This window comes from Chionomys nivalis, chromosome 21 (assembly GCF_950005125.1).
Source record: "Chionomys nivalis chromosome 21, mChiNiv1.1, whole genome shotgun sequence".
Lineage (NCBI taxonomy): Eukaryota > Metazoa > Chordata > Mammalia > Rodentia > Cricetidae > Chionomys > Chionomys nivalis.
The window spans coordinates 11,209,240-11,227,007 of NC_080106.1; the positions used below are offsets into that span (position 1 = coordinate 11,209,240).

The 17,768-nt window shown below is 49.5% G+C and overlaps 1 protein-coding gene across 1 annotated transcript in view; it reads right to left on the bottom strand.

The window, feature by feature from the left end:
- Cdh13 (cadherin 13) overlaps window positions 1–17,492 on the bottom strand; it is a 940,941-nt gene extending 923,449 nt beyond the window's left edge. The window contains exon 1 of the mRNA XM_057754115.1: window positions 17,285–17,492. Within this exon, the coding sequence (XP_057610098.1) occupies window positions 17,285–17,329 (45 nt within the window). The 5' untranslated portion in view covers window positions 17,330–17,492. The remainder of the gene's footprint in view (window positions 1–17,284) is intronic.
- Between the last annotated feature and the right edge of the window lie 276 nt (window positions 17,493–17,768).

Genomic DNA, 17,768 nt, shown 5'->3' on the forward strand with positions numbered 1-17,768 from the left:
ACATCTGTTTTGCTCTTTGTCCATCAACGAATGTCACCTTACCCCTGGCAGGGTACTGATGACAGACCACAGAAATCCTTCCACTCAACTCCTTGTCTTGCTGAATTAACGAGGCCACTGGGGTTACTAACAAGAGCGTGGGTGAGGGGTTACTTCCAAGAGCGTGGGTGAGTCAAAGGCAGTTGAGTCACTGAAAAGGCCACCCAAGCATGGGTGGTTGCTCATAAAAGCTACACCCCTGAGCTGGTGCTTACCTTGAGGCTTTCTCCACAAGGCTCCCCTCCATTGCGACTGCTGGCTCATCATACAACTTTGGACAGGGTCTTGTAAATTCCTTAGGTTCCTGAGCCTTGTGAGTGGCCCCAACTTCCTGAGTTTTATACCCTCCCCTGCTTTTCCAAAAGAGATGTTTTTTAAAATAGAGGGAATAACTAACAGTCTCTTCGCCTGGTGCTTTTTCTGAGCCTGGTGACCATCTCCAGCAGCTCAGGAGCCTCAAAACTGATGGCATCTGGGACAGCCTTCACACAATGCCAATTCTAATCTTGAGATAATTCGGGAGGATGCTCCACCCCAGCTCCCAAAGGTCTCCAGGAGAATTCAGCCCCAGACACCCACAGTAGTAACTGGTTGAATAAGAGCACCCGTGGGTTGCTCTTCCCTTTGTTCCTCCCTCCCCCTTGGGTGCCTCTGCCCACATGACTCCATTGCATTCAAACCCTCCCTTCACAACTTGCTTTGGGGGAAAGTTCAAATTAAAACCAATACATTACATAAGTTGCAAAACCAATGTCTGTTCAAGTCATCCACACTAGAAATAGCCAACTTTGAGTTTTATGGGTCTTACTGTTTCTCAGAACAGATGTTTACAGAGTACAGTAGAATACCCCTAGCAGTGACATCAGGTGGGGGGTCACTGCCCTCAGTTTATAGGCTTCCTAATACAGGGACAGACAATTTGAGCCATTTGTCCATGACATTTCGGGCCCAAGTGGCAAGGCTAGGGTTTAAACGGTAATTCTGCCTTCTCCCCAAGGCTCAGAACTCTTAATGGCCATGGTGTCCTGCCAGGCACTTTCTGCAGCCATCAGAAGGGCTTGTGGCTAAAATGAGAGCAATACTATTAATAGTTATTACCCCATTGTACTGATCCAGTTTCTTCGCTCAGCGTTTGCGATGGCCAGCTCTCAGAGCTGTCTCCAATGCCTCCTGAACACGCCATGCCGTGAGTATTTCCACCTGGGCTCGTGTTTCCCTCAAGTTCGAAACTCTATCCCTTCCTTCTGGGTTCTATTTCTCCCACTGTGGACTTGACCGCTTACTGTTTTCCCCTCCGTCCAACCACACCTGTAACTGACACACCTAATTCCTCTCTGCCACTTCTGTAGATGCAATAGTGATAAGAAACACCCCATAAGGCCAAACAGAAGCATCCAGAATGGTTCCGGCTTCACCCAAGATGGGTAAGAAATGCTATTTCTCCATGCTCTTATTTGACATCCTGCAACTTCCTGCTGCCTAACCTCAGCTGCCTTCCACACCTTTAGCTCCATGTGATGGAAACACCAGAAAGATTATTCCAAGCTCAAAAATCAGACCCATTGAGCATAGCTTGAGCACAAGTCTCTGCAGAGGCCTCGATTCTCAACTCTTCTCTCATTTGCAGGGCTTTGTAAGGTCAACTGGTCAACTTTGCCTACTAGAGATGCAAATACTTCAAGACCCTGAAGATAGCATGATATTGCACACTCTGCAATATGATGCCTAACTCTGCAACCTTATCCTAAGATTCTTCTGTCAGACCTATGTTCCCAAACAATTTGGGGTCATCATAGTATCTTACGAGTTTCCTCACAAATGAATGAGTTACAGAGAACATACGTGTCCTTTGAAACCTTAAACACAAATGGTAATGTGCTGCCAGCTGCCTTTCTACAGACCCAACTTTAGATGCTGGCCCCTAGTGATAACAGAGGCGGGGAGAGACAAATGGTCCCTGCTTTTGCTGGACAGACAGGAAGCTGTACTTTTAGGTCAGGCATCTCCGCCTTAGGCTGACTGTGATTTGGGTTACAATGATCAATCCGTGGTTGTAGGGTCTGTTCCTGATTATTGGGGGTGCTGAACAGCACCTCCAGCTTCCTGTCAGCAACACCCTACTCCCCCATCATCAAGTCTCCAGACACTGATTGCAAAGTGCCGCCAGGGACAGTCGTTCCGTGTGACCTCACTTTACATGCAAGCAATCATGACAGATATCAAGAGCATCTTCAGACATTCACAATGACACCCAAAGGAATCTTCCTGATGGGCTCACAATAGCCAAAGAGATTCTAGAAGCTTCTTCCAGTGTTCAAATTATCACAAACACAGAGTCCTGGGCCTACTCCCAGTGGCTCAATTCAGACTGGAGGCTCTTTGATGGTGCTGACACAGAACACACCTTCTGGGGGCCCGTATCTAAGAAACTGGCAGCTTGTCTCCAGACCACATGTGTTATGACTGACTATCCTGAGAGACTTCCTTACACCCAGCAGTTTGGGAAGAGGGTGCATCCCTTGGGAATACCTCTTTAAAAGCTCAAATGTACATGAATGTCTCAGAAATATCCATTTGTAGAAGCATCAACCTCTACCTGACTCTCTTCTCTGGGCAACTCCCAAATTTCCCAAAATAACAAGGAAACAATCATGTTTTCTACAACCTATTAACCCTCTTCTGGACCCAGCGTCCCTTCAAAGCATGCTACAAGTTGGAACACCAAGAGAACTGGTCAATGAGAGCAGAAGCAAACCTTCATATGGCTTTACTTATGCTAAGGGAAGTCTAAGAACTGGAGGAAGAAAGAGCTGGGGAGATAGATGGCTTAGCAACTAAGATGGCTGCCCTTCCAGAGGACCCAGGTTTGATTCTCAACACCCACATAGCAATTAAAATACCATCAGTAACTCTGATTCCAAAAGTTCTGATGCCTTCTTCTGGCCTCCATTGGCACCAGGCATGCAAGTGGAGCACAGACATACATGCAGGCCAAACACCCATGCACATAGAACAAAAATAAAATATCTTAAAAAAAGAAGAAAGGGGGAAGAGGCTGGAGAGATGGCTCAGTGGGTAAGACACACACGTACACCCTGATCTAGGCAAAGTTAACACTCTGTCACCTAACACTGGAAGACTAGATCACAAGCCCTCCAGAACTCTGAAGTTTTATGTCCTCAGTGGTTAGCTCCCCACCTGCTCCTCGGAGCTGCAGACCCAGGAAGGGCCCCCAAGCTTTGCCTTTACAAAGCTTAAACCCAAACACTGACCTGAGCCTGGCTGGGAGACTGGCCTTGAGCTGCCCTTTCTGGAGGCACTGTGCACAGCTAATGACTTAGCCATTCTGTACAGAAACAGAAGAGAATGCAAATAACTAACACCTCTGTGGAGGCAAAGGGAGCCATCTCCACACTGGGGGGATTAGGAACTTTAAGGGGTTGGCGGTGGTGTCCTTAAGTGGGAAGGCGGTGAGTCCTGAGTGACAGCACATGACACCGCCCCCCGCCCCCAGGAGGCCTGAGATCTTAAGTCCCTTTCCATTGCCACACTGATCGAAACACTCAAGGTTCATGCTGATTTGGGTAAATTCTGAAGCCTTCCAGAAGAAGATATCAGGTTGACACAATTCCAGTTAGCATGCCAACCAAGACCATTCCCCTTTCTTCCTCCTATGTAAGGGAGGCTGGCACCTGGGATACCAAATTCTCAGCTCAAAGGAGATGTATTACCTACCCCCGAGGGGCAGGGGGCTCTCTCCAAAGGCAGGAGCAGAAGCAGCAGCAAGTGCAAGCGTACCAGAAAAACAAGAGAGGGTGTTTCTGCAGAGTGGGGTTTTAAGAAGGGGGTGGGGTCTCTGCTAGAGTGAGCTGCTGAGTCCTGACTGGATGTATTAGCCAAACAATGAATTCTTATTGTCGGACCTTGGTGTTTTGCATTGGGAAGGGATCAGTGGCCAACTAAGGGAACAGACCTTGAGGGCTAGCTTTAGGAATGGATTCTAACAGGTTTTAGTAAAAGGGGGAGAAGAGTAAAGGACAGAAGCTGCCGGCTCCATGTTCGCCTGCTAGAGTCCTTTACCCTGCCCCCCTGTTTCTGAGCTGCCTGGGGTCAGGAATTTCTCCCTTCTATAGTCTCAAGGCTTCCTGTCAGTCCCTACAACAGACAGCCTGGGCTGGGATACCAATCAGGTAGATGAAGGAGGTCCTTAACGCACATTAAAAATCAACCAAATTAAAATGAAGAACCCTGGCTTTTTTCTTAATGGACTTTGGTTACCTGTAGCTCTGGACCTCATGACTTTAATGGAACAAATCCAGCCTAAGAAAAATCTGTGCTGCCAGCAAGGGTGAGAGGTAAGCCCAAGCTACCTAGTTCTTGATCCTGGTACAGTATCTTGCACATAGCAAGTTTCTCATAGCCTTGTCTCTCTAAAGCAAAGGTGATAGGGACCAGGTGGTGGTGAATTTCCAACGTCAACTCAGTTTAGAATTGCCATGGAAACACACTGCTGGGTCTGCCTCTGATGGTGTCTCTGGAAAGGTTCAGATGGAAAGGCTACCCTGAATGTGAGTAGCACTGCCTTATGGGCCACACTGGGGTCCAGGACCAAGAAAAAGGGAGAAAACTTACTGGATCCCTGTGTGCATCTCTCTCTGCTTCCTGACTGAGGGTACAACTAGACCAGCCGCCTCATGCTCCCTGCCGCCGTGCCTTCCTCTCCATAACAGACTGTTCCTGGAAACTGAGTCAAACTGAGTCAAAATAATCCCCTTTCTCCTTACGTTACTTCTTGGCAGGTATTTGGTTGCAGCAGTCAGGAAGGGCGACTAAATTCATGGAAGTAGAATGTAACTGGGCCATTTGTCTTAGCTATGGCTTCCATTGCTTTGAAGAGACACCAGGACCATGGCAATTCTTACAAAGGCAAACATTCAATTGAGGTAGCAGCTTACTGCCTCAGAGGCTCAATCCATTATCATCATGGAAAGGCGCATGGTGGCAGGCAGGCAGACATGGTGCTAGTTACATCTTGACCAGAAGGCAACAGGAAGTAGACTCAGTATCACACTGCGTGAAGCTTGAGCAAAAGAGACCTCAAAACCCGCCCGCGGCAGAGACACACTTCCTCCAACAAGGCCATGTTTACTTCAACAAGGCCACACCTCCTCATAGTGCCACTCCCTTTGGAGGCCATTTTCTCTGTCAGCACAACACCATTCATGGTGAGTGCCTGAAGGAAAGTGTGCAGGCACTAAGTACCCGAAGCCCTGAGCCTAGGCTGCCCTGATCCAGAGGGGCTTGGTTTTCTATCTAATCACACTTCAGTTTTATTGAGATGCAATATGACATGAATTGCACCCTGTCAAAATACACGTTGCTGTGGGATTAGATAGTATGTTCATAGCAATGATAGGTTATGTATCATCACTACTATTCCGTTTCAAAAACAAACATCCCAAAGAAACCCCATATCCATTCACAGCCCCTCTCTCCTGCCCCTCCCAAGCCCAAGGCAAATTCATATATGTTTTGCATTATTATGGATTTGTTTACTCAGAACAGTTCCTTCCATGGCATAGAATCATACAACATGGGGTCTTTTGTGTTTGAAACTGAGTGAATCTCTACCCTAAAACTGTGTGACCTTTACCCAGCCTCCAGGACCTCCCCTATGTGGGCAATGGAATCTGAGAGGATTCTTCATAACTTGACTAGGTGAGCTGATGCATTCAAAGCCCCGGAGAGGGGATCATTCACAGTCAACACCTCACACGGAGGTCACCTCACTCCTAGTCAATACTGCACGTCCAAGGGGGCCTCACTCAGAGTCAACACCACACAGACAGCAGCCACGTCTGCTATTGTTATTTCTGCCTTTGCAGCTCTCCTGCCCTGAAGCATCTGGCTAAGATTGGAGATAAAAATGAGGTGGCACACAAAAGAGGAAATACCTTTTGCCCTTCCCACTTTAGAGCCAGGCAAGGAAAGTATGATTAGGAGCCCAGCTTAAATGAATGCAAGGGGTCTCATCATACACACATTTAACCATCACAAATCTCTTTCTTTTACCATGGGGGGAAAAAACCGAAGGGAAAAGAACAATGTAGCTACTGCAATTAAGTGTTGTGAAATTATATCTTGCCTGTATTCTTTGTTATGCACACTGTACATGGCTGCATGCATTATACATTTTTCTATATTGATTACAGCACAGGCTTGCATACACAAAACCACACAGACTGCACTTTAATGGGCGACTTCAAAGATTTCAAGGTTAATGACAACTCTGTGTTTGCTTTAAACCCTGACTTTATAACCCAACCTCTGAGTAAAATTCAGCTCCATTGTATGTCAACAATACCAATTTAGAATTATTCCAGATGAACTGAATCAACAATAAAACAAAGTGGAATCTCTCTAGATGGATTCAACCAACCAGCACACAGTCCAGAGCCTGATGCGAGGCAGCAATTGACCCCAGTTGTTCGGACGCCCATCCACCAAGCCCCATTTCTGTTCTCCACAAATTCACAGCATCGCTTTGAAAGCAAACCACATGATTATAGGGGTCAGGGAGGGACAGAACTGGGTTCAGGAAACATGGGGATACAGTAATCTGTTACCCAGCAGCCAGGAAAGAGCCAGGAGCTCTGCCTCTCTCCCTGCCAATCCCTTGGCTGTCGTATTTCATAGCACTCTTGCCACCGGATGGACAGCTTAGGTTCCCCTGTTCATTTGTGTCACTGTGAGTGCTCACCGGGAGACATCTGGTCTACCTTACTCGCTTCTGCATTCCTGGTGCCTTGGAGGGTGTTGCACACTTAGCAGATGCCTGCTGGTGATGACTTACTGAATGGGTGAGGACCATTTCCTTCAGATGCTTTACTTTCCTCCCATACTCTGTCCTCCAGACAGCCACAGGTCACTCCTTTCACCTCAATTTGCTTACTGGGTAATTATCTCAAAGTAGTGGGATCTGTCCTATATCAAAGACAAGGTTAAGATAGCAACCCAGGGCACTAGCAGAGGGTGACTATCTAGTGGGTAAGAGAGTATCTAGAGATGTGTGCTCATCCTAAATCAGAAGGCTCAAAAGAATGCCCATTATATGAGGAAATAATTCAGATGATAGAACTCAACACGAGGGCCAGAATTTGAATCCCCAGAAACCACATAAAAGCAAGCAGGCATAGTGGCGTCTTATAATCCCTGAACACAAGAGGCAGAGAAGGGATCCCCAGGGTGAGCTTGCAAGCTAGATGAGTCAGAATTGGTGAACTCTGACTTCAAGAAGAGACCTCGCCTCAATCAATAAAGTGGAGAGTTATCAAAGAAGACACCAGTGTCAGCTTCAGGCATCTACATGCACACACATGTTCCCACGCAAACGTGCATATTCATACAAACAAGGCATGCACACCCATTGGTGTGGATGTTCCCGCTCATGTAAACACGCGTTCACACACTCACAAGAAAAATAAATAAATGAGTAAAACATAAAAGGAATGTCCATTACCACAGTCCTTTCTTCAATCATTGGCTCTATTTGGGGGAGGTCCCAGAACTCCTGACAATAGTGAACGGGATACCACCACACACTCACGCAAGGGCAAGTACCTGCACGCCTCTCCATTCCCCTGCTCTGCTCAGGGTCCAAACCATGGATGCGCTACCATACCAGCCTAAGGCTCAGCAGAGAAATACAGAGGGGTGAACGGTAGCAGAGCTCTGGAGGGAGAATACCAGCGGATGGTGGGCACAGGTGACCTCTAGCTGCCTGCCTTTCAGGTGGATGATGTGGAAATTTCACATTGTTTTCCTGTGGGGGCCCCGGCAACCATGACAGTACTAGACCAGGGGCACAGGTGTCATTAATTTAGTGCCATCCCCCCTCACACGTCTGTCTCCACTCCTTCACTTCTGAGCCCTTGGGTCACCTTCCAGGTTGGTCCTTTTGCACCCAAGCTTGTATCTCCATTGTTATTTGGGAGAACTCAAACCAAGATGCAGTGTTAACATCACTGTATATTAAATGGCAAGAAAGCCTGAAGGGTTAGATAGCCCTGGTCACCAATGAGAGCTAAATTAAAACCTGTCTTAAAACTGCCCTGAGAACTTACCCAGGGCTTTCCCATGGGCCTTGTGGTATAGCAGCAGAGCCCTGCATGAAGAACAAGCTGGGTGTGTGGGCAGGGGGTGCTGGGAGTCTGCTTCCTTGCCAGTGATCATGACCTTAATCACCTGTAAATATCTGAACAGTTTATCAGGCCTCCCTGGATCTCCAGGTCCATGTGTGTATATATGTGTGTGTGTGAAGATGAACATGGAAGTGCCTATTTGTGTAGGTTTATGTACATGTGTGTAGGCTTGTAGGAGCCAGAGGACAAACTCAGGTGCCTTTTCTTAGGTAGCATCCACCCTTGGGATCCTTTGGGGTTCTGGTTTGTTTTGAGACAGAGTCTTATTAGACAGACCTGGCTGGCCTGACCCTCACTATGTAAGGCATGCTGGCCTTGAACTTACAGGGAGCTACCTACCTCTGCTTCCCGAGTGCTAGGATTACAAACAAGTGGCCCCATGCCTGGTGTGTTTGTTGCTGGGACAGGGTCTCTTGTCCCACCACAGCCATCTTTCCTTCTTGTCAGTTTGATTCTCATGAGAAGTGGGTCCATTTTACAGATGGGACCATTGAGCCTCCTTTGCTGAAGGCTGCACTGTGAATGAAATGAGGGCTTGAAAACCTTCCAGGCTCGTGGTGTGTTTATCAGTTAATAATCACTTCTGAGGTACCCACTGTGAATATTTTAGGGAACTTACAGTTTGGTAGATGGAAGCCACCCACCGTGGGAGTATTTACACCACAGAAATGGGCAAATAGTGCAAACCACATGGTTTAGATTTTTGAGAGAGAGAGAGAGAGAGAGAGAGAGAGAGAGAGAGAGAGAGAGAGAGCCAGTTGTTAGGCATTATCAAAGCCCCCATTGCCTGGCACCCAGTTGGATATTCTTCTCCCGTGCTCAGAGCGTGGAAGTCACTGGCGACACACCACACTCTGGAAGAAACGCTTGTTAGCATTCGCCAAATGACTCTGAAACTGGTAGATCATTATTTGCTTCATGTTAGAAATATCTCTAGCGCTGCTGATTGAATGTTCACAAAACCATTAAAAGGCTTGGCAAGGCTCCTCACAAATACCTTTTGCATGAAAAGTTTCAGAGATTGCCTAATTGTAGGGGCTTCACCCCGGTCACTCTAATCAAGGACATATCCAGGATCCCATGGTCCCCATCCCCGATGCAGGCATAGACAGGGTTTAAGAACACCCATATCATGGAATCCAGATGCCCCTCTGAGCACTGGACCGTCTGGCCAGCACCCCCATTCCTGACATGTACCCAGGTGCTCAGCTAATGTTCAGCACCTGTGCTCCTCTTGGAGCGACAAGTTCCCGCTGGCAAGGTTAGAGCTGAAGCAGGGTCCCTTACCCTCAGCCTTTGCCTGACATCCCTAATCCAGCCACCCCGTACCCCACAGGTCCTCCCCACAAATGCCCCCATCAGCTTGTCTTACACATCTTGTCCCCTCCCCTCTAGATGTCTCCCCTCCCTGAGGTCAGGCCCAAATCGTCTCAAAACCACATCCCGCTCCAGACATTCACTGCACTGAAGCTGGGAGACATCAGGCCAGGTCCCTCCACACCCTCCCCTTGTGGCCTTCATGGCTACCCATCACTTGGAAACAAACACTAAAACTCTTGAAGTGACCCACAAAGACCTAAGGGCTTGCCCGCCTCTTGGCCACACCTCTGATCACTCTCCAGGTTGGGCTATCTTCTTCTGCACAGAGGTATCAACCAGTCTGTGCCTTCTTCCTAGAATGCCTCTCCCATGCTTACCCTCTTGGTCAACCTACTTCATTCCAGAAGCTTTGAGCTCCAGCATAAGGCTGCCAGGGAAGGCTCCCAGACCCTTTATCTGAGTGTGATACCTTTCTTATTTCCATTATCCATCTGTTCATCCACCCATGTTTCCTGAGTGCCTCTTCTGTGCCAGGCACTGCTGTGAGCCACAGGGATACAGTCTTGGATGAAAGAGAAGACAACAGCACTTGCCACTATGGGATGGAGATTTCAGTAGAGGAGAAAGATTTTAAAACAAAAAAAACAAACAAACAAACAAAAAAAGCAAGACAACAAACACAATATTGTGGTGGCACAGCCTCACACAGTGTATTGCCTTCCTTCATAGTGGTTGTCTAGCTTTTAAATTATTCATTAATTGATATTGATCCCTCCCCCTGCTAAGCAGAGCCCCAAGAGAACAGAAACTGAATCTGCCATATTATCAACAGGACTCTAAACACACCAATGTTACATGGAATACAGTGGGGCCCATGCAGAAATCTTAGATATTTGTGGCCACACTAGTCCAAAGTGAGTTCTCCTAAGGTCAATTTACTTCAGTACTGGGACCTGGGGTGAAGAATCCCTGAAGCCCTCACCACACCCCTTTGAAAAGTCTCTGTTCCCTCTCTGCCTGTAATTTTGAGTTAAACCAAGGACCAGCTGACTTTTTTGATAAAGGGACAGATGGCATCGGGGGCCAGGCAGTCTTAACTCTGTTGTTAAAGCACAAAGCAGTCGTAACAATTCTATAAACGAGTAGGTATGGCTTTGGTCCAAATGAACTATTTATAAAAACAGACTTCAGGCAGGAACCAGCCCACAGGCTATAACTTGTCACCTCTGAGTCAGATGTCCCGAGATGCCCACAGCTCATGGCAGTTGAGGGTGAGCCTGTCCAGCCCATCCCAGCTGTGGGCTCTATAACAATGCCCAGGCACTCTCTACAGATGGACAGAGAGAGTTTCCCAGAAGCACATGCTTCCCAAGTGCACAGCTACTGGCTCTGTCCTGTATCACACAACACAAATGGTTCTCCGCCACCTAGAAGGGAAGGGAAGCAACGACAGCCTGGGAGACCAGAAGGCAGGGATGGTGAAGGCTGCAGCATTCCTTCGCAGGCCTCTAGGCTCTGCAGGAGGCTGATCTCATTTCCGGCCCTGCCTGGGCATGTGTCAGGACTTCTGCCCTCCGCCCAGTTCAGCTTGTATTCAGCTGGGAGACACAGGGTCTTTGTGCCTCTGCAGCAGATCGGTGACACTGGCTGGTGTCTTTGAAATTAGATGTGACATGCCAAAACATGCCTACTGCTAATGTTAATTTTCAGGAACTTGACTTCGGCTGGCAGTGGGGAAAAAAATAAATCACTTTACTTCTGGAATGTGTAGTTATATTTACCCTCATTTGGGGGGGGGGTGTCTGTAGTATGGCAAGCCAAACCCCTCAGGGGCCTACCCACTCCAGTGGGATGAGACACACAGGTTGCTGTAGTGTTAATGGAACCAGAGAACCTTAACCACAGCTCTGATGCTGTGTGCGGTGCAGGGCTGCAGGGGGCATCAGCTGTTCAGGACAGACACAGAACATCTGTTTCAGGGCAGTGCTAGCGTGTGGCGGCTCGCGTGAGAAATAGCCTCCCCTGGCTCAGGTATGTGAACACTTGGTTCCCAGTTGGTGGCACTGTCTGGAGGGAGTGAATGCAGCCTCGCTGAAGGAAGTATGTCATAGCCTTGCCCCACTTCCACTTTAAGGCTTGCTGCTTTCTGTTTGTAGTTGAGAATGTGATTTCTCATTCCCCTGGCTGCTGGTCCTTCTGGATGCTGAGGGTGTAACATACCAGCTTCACATATCCTAGCATGCCACAGTTCACGGGGACTTGGGGCTACAGGGTGCCGCCTGTCCTTACATCGCTACCATGAGCAGAGCCATGGTCTGGGTGTTGTCCCAAGCAGCACTGACAATAACGTCCTGGGGGAGGAGGGGTTGTCTTGGTTCCAAAACACACATCTGCATTTCGTGGCGGGGATCTAAGAGTCTCCTGCTTCTCCCTTTCACCATCAGCATTGCTGTGTGTCACTACCCTTCCGTGAATGTGTGGGTACACGCGTGTGCTTGTGTGTGCACATGCTCAGATGACAGAGGAGATCATAGGGTGTCCTGTGCTACCCCTCTACACCTTATTCTCTCGAGACAGACTCTCCGACTAAATCTAGAGCTAGGCTGGTGGCCACCAAGCCCTAGTGATCCTCCTGCCTCCACCTCTCACAGTGCCGGGGTCACGCTTGGTGTGGGGGATTTCACTCAAGAACTCGTGCTTATACCACAAGCACCTTTCCCGCCAATATCCCAGTCCTATGCAGCTTCCTTCTAAAGTAGCACAGCGCTAAGAAGTTGCCCACATGGGTTTTATTGAGCCTGCGTTTATGATAGTAGGATCAAGTATGCAGAATTCCCGTGGTGGGTGTGCATAGTGCTTCCAGAAGGGGGTGGGGGAATTATGGCCAAATGCAGAACAGGTTCTGCCTGAAGGGGGCAGTAGCAACTCATCTCCTGCCAACTTAATAGCCAGGGCCTCTGAGTTTTCAAGAAATGCAGAAAATCTGGATTGTCTTTTAAATGTATTGATTTCATGAATTTTAGGAGATTTGGGCCACCAGTTACCTCCATGGGTTTGAACTGACCAGCGGTTGCCAGTCTGAACTCCTGGCGAGAAACTGGAGTTGAAGAGTTGGGATAGATCCCATCAAGCAGATGACATGAGGTTCAATTGACTAATCCCCAGTTCACCCCCCACCCACCAGGCTCTGACTAGGTGGGAACAAGTCTGAGATATCACTTCTTCATATTAGCCTTAACCTGGGAGAGAAGGTTGACTCCCACCATCCTTAGCCCCAGGATACGGCCACCATCCTGTATCTCTGGTGGCAGAGGAGACAGGCCATGGGGAATTGTGCTGGCAGCACCCCTCAGTAGATCAGATTCATTCTCCAGGGCATCTAGACACCTCGCTGACAGCTAAGTGAAAAGAGGGCCCAAGCCTCTGGATGCTTGATTTGATTATGCTGAACTGATCATTGTGATTGGATGACAGACAATGTCCCTCTCCTTCTCAATAGGCGTTGACACACCAGCTGTCACGGAGGGATTCACCCTTCTGGTAGGTGTGTCTTGGCAAAAAATTCTCTTCCTTCCCAGGCAGAACGGTTCCTGACTCTGCAGCCTAAAGAATAAAGCCAGGTCTAACCAAAATCAAAACATCAGGAAATGTCCTGACTTCCTCCTGACTCAGGACTGCATTGTCTGCCAAGTCCTTTGAAAGCTGTCCCTGCTCGCACCCTCCAGGGACACGGGGTGGAAGAGTAAGGATAGAACGGAGACCACAGCCACGAGGAGAAAGGGCAAAGGAGGATGGAAAGACCATGGGAAATGAGCGAGGGACAGTATGTAGTAGAAAACCCAGAACAGAAAGTGTTTCCTTCTGAGGAACCTGCTTCGCTTAAGCGGAATTCTCCAGAATAAGACCTGCAGGCTCGGGATTTTGTAAGGCTGTGGATGGAGCCCCCTTCTGGAGAAAATTTTCATCAGGTACAAAAAAAAAAAAAAAAAAAAAAAAAAAAAAAAAAAAACAGATCAAAACACACAAAGATGGGCATGTGTGCACACACACAACCACAGAACGATTTTAGGCTGTTAAGATAATATGCCTGTCATCAGGTAGGAACCGAAAGCGAAGCTTCGTCGTTCCCTTGCCTTCCACGCAACAGAAGATATCTGGGCTCTTGAGTAGCTGTGATTTCAGACGGAAAGGAAAAGTACGGTTTTCAAGACTGGGTCTCTCCCTTAACTTCAGGCGACTGATTGCTTCTCACTGCCAAGTCCTAGTACCTGAAGACAGATCGCACCATGGTGGGTCATGGTTTTTTTTGAGGGGGTGGGGTGGGTGACTTTACTCTAACACACCAAAGATGCTTCTAGAAGGAAATAGATTTTATTTAGGAGGGCTCAAGATAGGAAAAGGGAAGAAGGAAGGAGGTAGAAGAGGGAGGATCTGCTAAGAGGACTTTGGAGGTTTCCAGTAACTCGGTGGAACTACACAAATCCAGGTCACATATTCAACCTAGTAGTGTATTTAAACTATTTGGGGATTTGCTAAAAATATTTATAATAACGTTCAGACATGAGAGCTTTCACCGCAGGCAGCAGACACTTTCTCTGATCCCATGTTTCCCTGGAATGTCTGAAATGGCGCAGGCTGCCCCAAGTGGAAGTCACAGGCTGGGGTGCCCTCTCAGACTCCAAGTCCCTGCCCTCATAGGAAAGGCTTTGCACATGAACCAGGCTCTTGCAGCTACACGAGAAGAGATGCGGAGACTCACTTGCAGTCCTGGAAGGCAAGATGCCCACTCCCAGAAAGAACTCTCCACTTTAAGCCAACAGCACAGAATTCCATGGAAATACTTTTGGGCACTCTGGGGGGACAGCTCTCCAGACCTGAGCCACTCCCTAGAAATTAATTCTTGGGGGATTGCTCATGCATTGTGAGAAGCTGGGCTGGGTGGAAGTGCCGCCTCATGGGAGTGGGCAATCCCAGCCACAGTGGAATTTCTAACTCACGCTTCTGTGTTCATTTGTTGCACATTCGTGACGGTAGCCAAATTCCAGCCGCTACTTCCGGGACAGGCTTTCCCAGAGCACCCCAGGAGAGAGGAGAGGTCTTCCAGCCTTATTGTTTAGAAGCCCACCCCCACCCCCAATCCTCCCAAATTTGGAAAGTGGCAAGTGTGCCAACGAGCAGCCAGAGGCTGATAGCTTCCAAGCTGGGCCCAGTGCCTGCTGTATGCATGGCTGTGTGGAAAAACACACATGGGCTTGCCCTAGCTCTGCAGGGCAGTGACTAATTCACTCTATCACATTGTTTTCCCCTTTCTTCTGTTTTCTTTCTGCCTCGGGAAAGTTTGGGTTAGGCGTGTTGACTCACAGGCTCCAGGATCCCCCCCTCCGCCATGCACACACCCACCTTTCTGGATGGCACAAAGAACCCCCTGCCCTTAAACCCCTTGCTGGTGAATTCAGTCGCACCTTGCACGGGTAGAGACTATTTCCCCTCCAGGTGCTGCCACCAGGAGAACATCAGTTACCATCCTGATGCAGATTCGTGCCCTGATTATGCACGACAATCAAAAGAGAGAAATAAGCCCCTCAGGGCTGGCCACTTATTTCCAGTTCAGAAGCAACCGAGTGTGCTTTCAAAGCCACCTGTGCCAGCCTGCCCCGCAGGAGGAGACACACCAGTTGCTTTGCAGAGGCGCCCTGTTTGAAGCCCACAGCCCCAGTCCTGGAGACTTTTGCAAGCTCTCCCACAGTCTGCTTTGCTCATAGAAAAAGCATTCATTTGGATGAGCCCTGGAATCACACTGAGGGAGAAAAACCCATACTAAGACAGGAAAACTATGAAAGTCCCGGGTAAGGCAATAGTCCACGCCCCAGAGGCCAACAGCTCTCAGAGAGGTGGACATTGCAAAACACATAGCCTAAGGCTGCCTGTTGCTTGCAGCCTTGTCCACTCGGCAGCCCAGCAGTTCTCCGGGCTGATGTTTATGGATTCTCTGACTGTGGAGAACCTGGGAACTCAAATAGAGTGAAGAACTGGCCCACGGTGGCTCTTCGAGCAGCAGAGGACAATAAGGATCTGCCTGGATCTTTCCATCCAGCATTGCTCTGCCCCACCTTGCTAACTGGGAGATGTACGACCTACATTAGGGATAGTTAGAGCCTGGAGGTGTGGAAAGCTAGTTCAAAAGGCAGCATAGGATCCATATCAGGACCCCCTAGAGAATCAGCAAGCAAATTCCCAGTAAGGAAGGAGCAACAACTGTTTGGCCCCAGGACTGTGTGTACATTGAAGAACATGCCAGAAGTCAGGATGGGAAAGCAAGCCTGGTCTTCAGTTAGCATCTTCCTCTTCTGCAGGATCCTGGTAGGGACACACACACACACACACGAGTCGTTTCTATGGCCATTGCATTTCTGGGATGCCAGCCTCTCTTCAGCAGGCGTCTCCCCTTCTAGAAGGCTACCTAGAACCCTGACTTCCTTTCCTCTTTCCCATTTCGTGCTCAGCCATGTGCCTTTTCCTCCGGCACCAAGAATCCTGGCCAGAAACTCAACACCCATGCCTCAGGCATTCCCTCTCTTCTCCACTCCCTTCTGCGTGGACCTACACTACTGCTCCCACCCACTTGTAGGCTGCCAGCTTTGGGTCCCAGAGGGTGCCTAAAAGGACAAGGAGGGACTGAGCCAGTATGCTCTCTGGAGCATCTGTCCCCAGGGGAGTGCTGGGCGTACCCCCTTAGCCTCCAAAGCTTCTACCTGTCCCCTAAGCATTGCTTTCCTATACCCAAACTTCCAGGGATCTCTGAGCTTCAGCACGGCTGAGGAAAGCCCCGACACGCCTCTCCTGCTCTGTCAGTCTTGCCCTGGAACCGCAGCATTCTGGAGGGTCACCCAGCAAGCAGCTGAAGCCTGGTGGGGAGGCTTGAACTTTTTCCTTGCTCTCAGCGCCACCCGCCAGGGGAAGACTATAGAGGCAGCAGCCTGGGCTCAGGCAGGAGCTCCAGCTGGCTGGACAATGGGGGCACAAGGAGCTGGGGTACTGGGCCTGCACTCTGGAGAGGGGACTGCTCTCAGGCCCTTCCGAGCCCAGGGCTAGAGAGCCGGAAGACCCCAATGCGGGAGCGGGGAGCGCCTGGGCTTTGAACGACAGCAGCAGCCGGGCTGCGGAGATCCGCTGGCGGGAGGCGCCTTGCTGCTTGCCAGCCGGGCTGGGCGAAGAGAAGACCTGGGGAAGTCAGTGATGCCAGCTTTGGCCTCTCCCAGCCCGGCAGCCCAGCAGCTCGCGATCCCGAAAGCAATGGCTCTTTCCCGGCTAAGAAGCTGGGCTAAGCGGGCAAGCACAACGCCCAGGAGTCGTCTCAAAAGGAGTGTGTACCCGATACACGAGATTCTGGAGGAGGCGAAGCAAAGTTACCTCACTTGATGTCAGCCAGGATGTCGCCCCTGCTTGCAAAAAGGCTCTGTCCTCCCCGGAACGAGTGTATACACACACACACACACACACACACACACACACACACACACACCCCGAGACTAGCCGGCTTGCGGAGACAGGCCCCTCTAAGATTGGAGCTGGGGGTGACCTCGCATCTGAGCTAGCCGGGTCTGCCTGCATGGCCGCGCCAGGAGCCCCGCGACCCTCAGATCGCTCCTGACCATCGCCAAGCAGGGCGATCCGAACGCCGAAAGCTGGTGCGGAGCGCGCTGCCTGCGGCTCGCATTCCCTACCTGGGACAGCAGAACGCACAAGGCGAGCGGAGTTCTCGGCTGCATCTTGCCCGACTAGAAGAAGCGCCTGGCGGCGTTTGCATTCACACACGCGGCTGCACTGAGCATATTTTCCGTGGGAGCCTGCCTTTGAGGAGAGGCTCTGCCTCGCCAGCCAGCCAACTTCCCAAATAGATCAGCGGCAGCATCGCGAAAGCATTGGGTAGCGACTGATGACCAGGACCAATGGCTTTACAAGACGGATTCCTTCATAACGCTCCCTCATTTTGCATGGCAGATAGGAGCAAGCACCTCGCAGGGGTGGGGGTAAGCCCCCTCAGAGCAAGGAGGCAGCACGTTGCCTTTTTTTTTTTTTTTTTGGACTCCTGGGACCCAGCATCACAAATCAGGCTGGGCAATGCCAGCCTATTCCACTTTCCTTGGAATTGCACCCGGGACTGGCAGCCACTTCTTACACAGTGTAAAAAGATTATCTTTATTAAAA